This window comes from Coturnix japonica, chromosome 9 (genome assembly GCF_001577835.2).
Source record: "Coturnix japonica isolate 7356 chromosome 9, Coturnix japonica 2.1, whole genome shotgun sequence".
In the NCBI taxonomy this organism is placed as follows: Eukaryota; Metazoa; Chordata; class Aves; order Galliformes; family Phasianidae; genus Coturnix; species Coturnix japonica.
In genome coordinates this window covers 12,967,591-12,975,828 of record NC_029524.1, presented here as the reverse complement: position 1 = coordinate 12,975,828, position 8,238 = coordinate 12,967,591, and the positions used below count along the sequence as shown (strand labels likewise).

General features: G+C 52.2%; 1 protein-coding gene across 1 annotated transcript; it reads left to right on the top strand.

Annotated features, from left to right (window-relative positions):
* Window positions 1-115: 115 nt before the first annotated feature.
* PDCD1 (programmed cell death 1) lies at window positions 116-4,766 on the top strand. Its single transcript, XM_015871947.2, has 5 exons — window positions 116-648; window positions 1,886-2,215; window positions 2,869-3,024; window positions 3,308-3,342; window positions 4,010-4,766. The coding sequence occupies exons 1-5, from the start codon at window positions 471-473 to the stop codon at window positions 4,202-4,204; spliced, it is 894 nt and encodes a 297-aa protein (XP_015727433.1). The 5' UTR covers window positions 116-470; the 3' UTR covers window positions 4,205-4,766.
* Window positions 4,767-8,238: the final 3,472 nt, after the last annotated feature.

Below are 8,238 nucleotides of genomic sequence, written 5' to 3'. Positions count from 1 at the left end.
CCTTTTCTCCTCTTCCTTGTCTTTTTTTCCCCTTTTTTCTCGTTCTCCTCCTCATCCTCACCATCCTTATCTCCATCTCCTTTACTTTTCCTCCTTCTCTCCTTCCCATCTTTTTCTCATCTCTTTTTCTTCTTGCTCTTTTCTTCTTCTCTCCTCCTCTTTCTCCTCTCCCCATCTCTTCCCACTGGGAGCAGCCAGGTGATGGCAACTCCTGGCTTCTCAGTGCCATGTGTCCCCCGACACCCCACCAGCACCCAGTAGGAGCCTGAGATACCCCTTCCACTTATGGGCCAACCTTGGGGCCAAGGACATGTGCCCATCCCTCCTTGGGGGAGCAGACGAGGAGGGGCAGGGCCAGGCCATGGCTCAGCTGTTCCCTACATGATGGGAAGGAAGCTGGGGGCGGGAGGCTGCCTGGGTTTCCCTGTGGGGCTGAGACAGTCACGTTTTATTTGTACCCAACCACTGCTATGGGGAAGGAAGCGCCGAGCGGCACAGGGCAGAGGCACACGGCACAGCAGGGGTCTCGCCGCTCTGCCATGGCTCTGGGCACCTTGAGGACGATGAGGGACAGCATGGAGGGAGCCCTGGTTGTCCTCTGTGTCCTGCTGCTGTGCTGCAGCCCACCACTGACCAGCTGCCACCAAGGTAGGTGGAAAACCCAACAGTCTGGGTTGCGCTTGGGGAATGGGGTTAGAAGACAGAGGAGAGAGCTGGGTCCTGAGGTCGCAGTGCCGGAGCCATGCTGTGAGTTGGGTTTGGTGCTGAGCTTCTGTGTTTGTTGCGTGCTGGCATTTTCTGCTCTGGTTTTTACCCCTTGGGCTTCTCCTCTGGGGTGAGCTCAACCCTCTCCAAGCCTGTGGCTTTGCTCAGAGTGACTTTTTGGGAGGGAAAGGAAAGTGGAGGGTGACTGAGTGACTCTGGACAGAGTGGGGATGACCCCACTTTGGTGGCTTTGGCTGTATTGTGTCCTGATGGAAGCCTCTCACTGTCCCACCCCAGGCATTGTGCTGGTGCCTGGGAGATGCAGGAATGTACGTCAGGCCAGTTTCTGCTTAGGCTGTCCTCCGAGCAGTTCATTCATTGCTAACAGCAGCACACAGTAGGAAACAGAGCCCTGAGCCTGCTGAATATTTCCTGTTAAATGCAAAAAACTCAGAACGCTGCAAACATTGAAACTCGGTGTCACCGTCACAGCAAATGCTGCCCGTTGGGAGCCAGGAAAATTTCCTCCCTATGTCCTTCTGTTTGGATCCACCTAATTGAGGAACTTTTCTGATTTGGTGGGACTGTTTCTATGGCCTTTGGCTAACACCGAAAGGATTATGAGGTCTTTCTAATCCACACCCAGCTTCTAGCAGTGCTTGTGGTTTCTTCTGAAAAGGAAGATAAATTTCTTCCCAGCAGGGACATTTCCAAGTGCTGGTGGTTTGGGCCGCCTGCTTGGTCAGACAACCTACATGACAAATGCTTCTTCTTTCTTTTTACTGTTCTCATCCAAGAATACTGCAGCAGCTGCTTCTTCCTGCCAGGTTAGTTTCTTGTGCTGGGACGTTGCCGGCTCCAGTGACTCCAGCAGCCAAAGCAAGGCCCCCAAAGGCTGTTTTCCATAGCGCAGGTGGTCTTGTGGGTTGATTGTAGGTAGCCAAGAGTAGTTTCCTCCACTGAGAATGACACAGATCTCAGGGCTGGGCTTGTGAGCAGATTTTTGTAAAGCCTTTTATGGGCCTTCAGGAGTTAATGGTGAAGCAGCTGAGAAGCACATGGAGCGGCTGGCAGAGCAGGCAGTACAATGGGCACAGGGGCACGGCTGTTCCTAACGCCTGTGGCTGCCCGGGTGTGTGCTGTAACTGTGCCATCTCCTTGTGCCTTCTCTCCCAAACAGTGACCCTCTTCCCAGCCATGTTAACTCGTCCTGCCGGCAGCTCAGCCACTTTCATCTGCAACATCTCCATGGAGAACTCTGGCTTGGAGTTCAACCTCAACTGGTACCAGAAAACCAACAACAGCAGTCCCCAAAAAATTGCTGAGATCATCCGAAACATCCCCCAGAAGAAGATGGAGAAGTATCGGCTCTTCAACAACACTCCTGTATTCAAGATAGAGATCCTCAATCTCCATCAGAACGACTCAGGCTTCTACTACTGCGGGCTGATCACCTTCTCCCGCTCTGATAAAGTGGTGGAGAGCAACCATTCCCAGCTGGTAGTGACAGGTCAGCCTGGGGTATTGGTGTCTCCCTGTGGTGCTGCCCCAAGGAGGGTGGGGGTGGACACTGGGGTGTCTGGGGAGGAGATGGGGACTGCCTGACTTTTCTATGGGCTAATCTGTGGAAGAGACACGATGAGAATGGGGCTTTGCATATGTTGGTATTGGTGGAATGCCCTCCCTCTGCCCTACTCCCTGACCCATAGGTGTGCTAATGGCCTTCCCTCTAAAAAAAAGACAAACAAAACGACTGCAAAAATTACTCTTCTTTCACAACTACTGGAATCATTAAGGTTGGAAAAGACCACTGAGATCATCTAATCCAACCATCAGCCTATCACCACCATGCCCACTAACTTCTCTCAGCGCGAGCTGGCTCCAATATGTGGAAGTGGCCAGGAGGAACTATGTCCTCCAAGGGGCCCTGCTGGGTATTGGGCTGTGCTGTGGAACAGCCTGAAATTTTTCATAATATCCAACCTGAATATCCAGTCTTTTTCCTAATATCCAATATGCCCAAATTGGGGACCCCTGAAGAGATGGCAGGGCTGTGGCAGCTAGCCTGGGACTGAGCCTGTTCTAAGGATGTCCTTCGCTCCCCCATTGCCGCTCAGAGACCTCGTACTCCTGACCTGCTGACTTTTTGCATGCTTCTTTCAGAAGCCTCTGAGGGGACAAACACAATTAACGAGCCCAGTGAGGAGGAAAGCAGCCCCCCAGATCACATGAAGGCTGTGCTGCTGGGCACCTTGCTGCTGGCTGGTGTGATCGTGCTGCTGCTCTTTGGCTACATCATCATCAACAACCGGAGAGCAGGTGGGGTGTGCTAAGGGGGCTAGGGGTACACCAGGGGATGATGCTCCTTCTGCAAACATGGCTGGGACCCAGGGACAGATGGATGGCTGGGGCGCATGGGATGGTTCACTGTACCTGAGCTCAAGTGGTTTGTCCCTGGGGATGATGAGGGAGAATGGTGCACGGGTCTTCTTGGTAGTAATGTCTAGGATGTAAGGGTGGTGTCAAGCCCTCAGGGTCAGCTCCAGATACTTATGCTGCCTTGGCATACAAGCATCTTCTAACCAACTGTGTTACTTTGCAGACGTGCAGAAACCATCATGTGGAAACACTCTGGCGGTGAGTTCTCCACCTCCAGCTCCCTGCCTTGCTGCCTCCTTGCCTTTATCAGAGCTTTGCAAGCCTCTCACTTCTCCTATCTCCCCTGTTGCTGCTCAGTCTCTCCTGCACCTCAACCACGGCTGCTCTGCACATGCAGCAAAGCCCCATCACAAAAATCAAAGGACTGCCTATGGCAGGACAGGACCTCCCTAGTCCAACCCTTGCTCAAGCAGGGTTCTATTTGTTGGTGGATTGTGTTGCTGTAGAAAATGAGAGAAAATTCCCCTCTGTGCTCCCATATTTTCAGCTAGAATTTATCTTGCTGCATCTTGGGCTTGTTCCTTGTCTTTCTTTTGCTGGGTGCTGCATGGAGTGTCTTCTCTCCAGTCCTTTTAGGACAGCAAGCTGGTCCCCTTTGCTCTCCCCTCTCTGGAATGAGCAGTCCCAAACTCATCCTGAGCCTCTAGTGTACAGCGGAGAGGTGGAAAATGGGTCCTTGAAATGCCTGTGGGTGACCCCAAGGCTCACAGTTTGGTTTTCCCATGCAAAGGAAAGCATTTGCATTGCTCTCTCCCTCCTGAAATGCTGTTTTTGGCAATTGCTGTACACGGGGTCTCATGCTGAGGATGAATGGTGCCGCTGGATGGTGGATGAACCTCCTTTATGTTGTGTCCTTGCTCTGCAGGAGGAGGTGAAGCCACCTGCGGTGTCTGTGTCCACCCTGGACTATGGTGTGCTGGAGTTCCAGCAGGACACACGCAACCAGGTGCCCCCTGAGACCTGCCCAGCCGAGCAGACCGAGTATGCCACCATCGTCTTCCCCGAGGAGAAACCCATCACACCAGAGCGAGGAAAGAGGCACAAGGACAAGAGGACGTAGCAGCCGCCCTCACAGCCCTACTGATGGCCATTTATGTGCAAGGACTGCAGTGACAGAGTGAATATGAGCTTCAATGCTGGATTTCATGTTGGACAGTCTTGGCTGTGCTGGTGACATGGAATGAGCACCAAGGAAAAAGAACATGTGAGGATCCTGGTGCTGTGCTTTGGGCATCTGCTCTTTGCTGTGAGCTGAACAGTGATGTCGATGGGGCTGCGTTCAGTTTCAACCTCCACTTGGGGTTTCTGCATTGGCTGTGCTGCATCCAACGATGCTGGCAAAGCATGGCTTTGGGAGAGAGCTCCAAGGTGAGGATGGAGGTGGTGCTGGAGAACGTTCACACACTGAGGTCTTGTCCCAGCACAGGGCCTTCAGCATGCACTGCTATTTAATGGACCCCTGCAAAGCAGAAAGGTGCTTTCTCTTCTCTATCTGGCACTTTTCTCCTCCTCTGCGGAGATGAAGGACACTGCTGGGCATCCTGGGAAGCCCTGGGATGGGGATGCTGCGCCCAGTAGGAGCCAGACCTGGCCATGGGGATGAATAAAGGGTTTGACACCAAGGCTGTTTTGTTGACTGATGATGGCATGTGCGTAGGCAGGCAAATAACGGCTCATGGCAGCCAGTAGGTACGGGTGTCTGTTGTGGTTCCAGAGCCTCGCTATGTGATAAGCGAGCTGCTCTTCCTCAGAGCTGCTCTTAATAACTCTGAGAACATAATGCTCCCCAGACCCAGATGCAAAGCAGTCCCTCCTCCTTGCTGGTCTCAGCAGGGTGTGCTTTCTGCTCAGCTGGGGACAAGTGGCCCCAAGGTGCTGTTTGTGGTCACACAGCAATACATGTGCCCAGCTGTGAAGCTGACTGGTTCTAAACTTATGTCTGTCCTCTTGAAAGCAAATGCCAGGGATGTGCAGCCCAATAGACAGCATATAGAAACTGAAAGAGGAAGCAGCGATGATTGCTAAAGGCTGGAGAAACTCTGATAAAGAGCAAGCTCGGAGGCAACAGAGTCCTGGTGGGAGACCACGAAGCCTTGCGGAAGCAAAGTCATCATTTGCATCTCACACCTTGGTAGCACTGTCAGCAGCTTTCTGTTTCTCTTGCCCCAAATAACTCACACAGCCTTGAGAGGGGCTGCTCAGGCACAGCGGGGAGGGTGCAGACAATATGATCAGTGCCTTCTTGGAGCTGCGATGTCCATCAGAACATCCAGAGCAAATCACATGGGGTGAGCACTCATCCAGAGAGGCTTCCATCCCTCCTCCTTAGGGCAGGACCATGGAGGTGGTAGCCACACTTTTTCTCCCCTAGGCTCCACAGAGCAGCATGCAGCTCATACCACACTTACTCATGTTGATATGCAGCTCAGCCCCTTTGGACTCCTTGCAAGGAGCAGTATCGTGCCACAACTCTAGCAGCATGATGGTTGGGAAGGAGTCAGCCGTAGTAAGCAAGAAGCAGGAGCTCAGTCAGCAGTTTGGGTTCTGCCTTTCCTATAAGATATGGTTCCTCATTTTTTTTTTCTCTGGGGTGATGGGTGTATCAGAAGTGCTGCTGCAAAGCCGTGCTCCAGGCATCATCTCCCATCTTCATTAGCAGGGCAGAGTGCTGCTGACCCAACAGGACTGGCCTTCCATAGCTGCCACTCATTGTTAGTGGAGAATTTAAAGCATGATGCAGGCTTTAGATCCCCCAGCTGAGCATCCCTGGAGCTCATAGTGCCCCCAGATGGGTATTATATAATCCCATAAGCCAACTCTAGGCATGCAGTAGGGTGTGTGCCATGTAGGACCAGCTGCAGCATCTCCTTAAGTACACCAGCCATGATTAAAGGCAATTGGGAACATGTGAGCAATCATCCCTTAAAGAAACCCTGGTCTAAAAGTTAGAATTCTGGGAGAAGCAGGAAGATGGAGAGGAAATCCTCTTTTACTGATGCAGGAGCATCTTTAAGGGGAGCTATGCCACAAAACAGCAAAACATTGTTTCTGCGTAATTAAACATTGTAGTGAAGGAAGAAGGAGTAGTGAGGCTCTTTGCCATTTCACTTACATGCAAGCCATATCCTGGTCACTTATATGCATTGAGAGTGGGGATGTTTTGGAGCAGTGTTTTCTGTTTTGGATGGTTCAGGCTGGGAGAAGCCTTTTGTGACTGATCTGACAGACACAGTAACATGGGAGCATCTCCATGGCCTTGTCTGGGTGGGGAAGGGGCTGTTGGTCCTGGAAGGGATTGGCTGAAGTGAGATGGTGCTGGGCAGGTTTCCCAATACTCTCCCCTCCTCTGTTTGCACTGCCTTGGTACGCTGTGATGGGTTCATGCCCATTTCATCTCCTCCATCCTGTCCCATTCCACTGAGATCCATGCCTTATCTGTGACTGAGCATGCTGGAGGCTCACAGCACATCTGCATTTCCTCCTGAAGCTCTGATTTTGCTTTCTCTAGTTTTGTTTTCAGTTGGCTCCACGGTTTCTCCTTTCTCTTCCTGTCTTTGCTGGGATGCTGCTGGAGGGGCTGGGTAGGTGACTGAGGTGGTTGGGACACCCTGACAGCAATCCTGCTTCCATTACACTGAGAAGAGTCTCCTTGGAGGGCCTGAGCTGCCCTCCTTACACCAGAGGGACCCCCATGAGGCCACCAGAGCACCAAAACCCATTTGAGGTGGTACTTGCTGGTGTTCTCACAGCCAGTTCCTCCTTTGTATCTCTCCTACTGTTCAGCGTCTATGCCCATTCAAAATGTGAGGGCAGTGGGGTAACAAACAGGGTGATAGCCCCTCTCCATATTTCTTCATTTCTGTGGGACCTGATCCTCCTTGCTCTAAATGATCCTGGGAGAAGTGGACTTGCTTTTCCTAAGGGCTCAGCTATGAAGGTAGCACAGCCCAGAAGGGATGCTACAGCCAGTGCTTGCACCTAGAGAACAAGGTGACAAGCATTCAGTGACAACAGTGGCAAGATGGGAGGAGAGGATGAGGACATGAAGTGGTGATGGGTCCTGGGAAGACACGGATGCCCAATTCATTATTCTCTTCAAGGAAGGGGAAAAAAGGATCCAGGAAGCTCTAGATGAATCAGTCTCGGTACCCAGAACACCACTGGAACAAATTAGTAAGGTCACCAAGAGATAAACACCGAGAGGGCAGCAATGGGGCTGAGAGCGTAGAGCAAGCAGGAACAAATTGTGTCAGACCAATCTAATTTTCTTTTCATTAGGGTGACTGTTTGGGTGGTGCAGGGAAACCGGGAGTGATACTATCTTTGTGCAGCACTATATGACATTCTCATAAGCAAATTAGGGAAATAGGAAATTCTGTCGCCGTGGGTGGACGGCCACCCAAGAAAAAAGAAGCCCAAGAAGAGTTATTGATCCCCCTGGACCAGGGCTGGAGCTTGGGCAGGAGGTGGGGATGCTGGCAAGGCAAGAGCTGGATACAGAGTAGACAAGGCTCCTTCTCCTCCTCACACACCATCTCACCTGGGGGTGGGAGACAAAGCCAGAAATAAATGCAGGCTGTGTGAAAGTGGCAGCGAAATCACCTCCAGGGCTGTGCCTTTGTATCCTTGACGCATCCAGCAGGGAAGTTATACCAGCACTGGGATGGGGAGGGTTTGCCCTGGTGGGACAGGGCTGATCCCTGGGGCCAGGCTGGGGGTCCTGCGGGAGCATTTGTTCTGGTAAGCAGCGAGCACTGGGGCAGTGCCAGGAGGTGTGTGCTGAGTGGAGCAGGACGTCAAAGCAGTTTTTTTCCGTGGGTGGTTTTTGGGAAAGTCCCTTCAGCATTGGTGAGTGCAGGGCTGTGACAGGGAGCAACGCTGCTCTCCTTTGCTGAGAGCGCGGGCTCAGCGCGCACCAAGTCATGATCTGAGTTGTGTTGCCGTGACGTAACGGAGGATGCTTTCCATGACAGTGGCTTTTTGGAGGCACTTGTCCAAAAGCTCTGAGCCTGAGGGGCAGGAAGAACCCACTGGAGCTTCCCTCCCTCCTTCTGACATGGCAGAAGAACTGAGGGTAAGAGCCGGGGCTGAAAC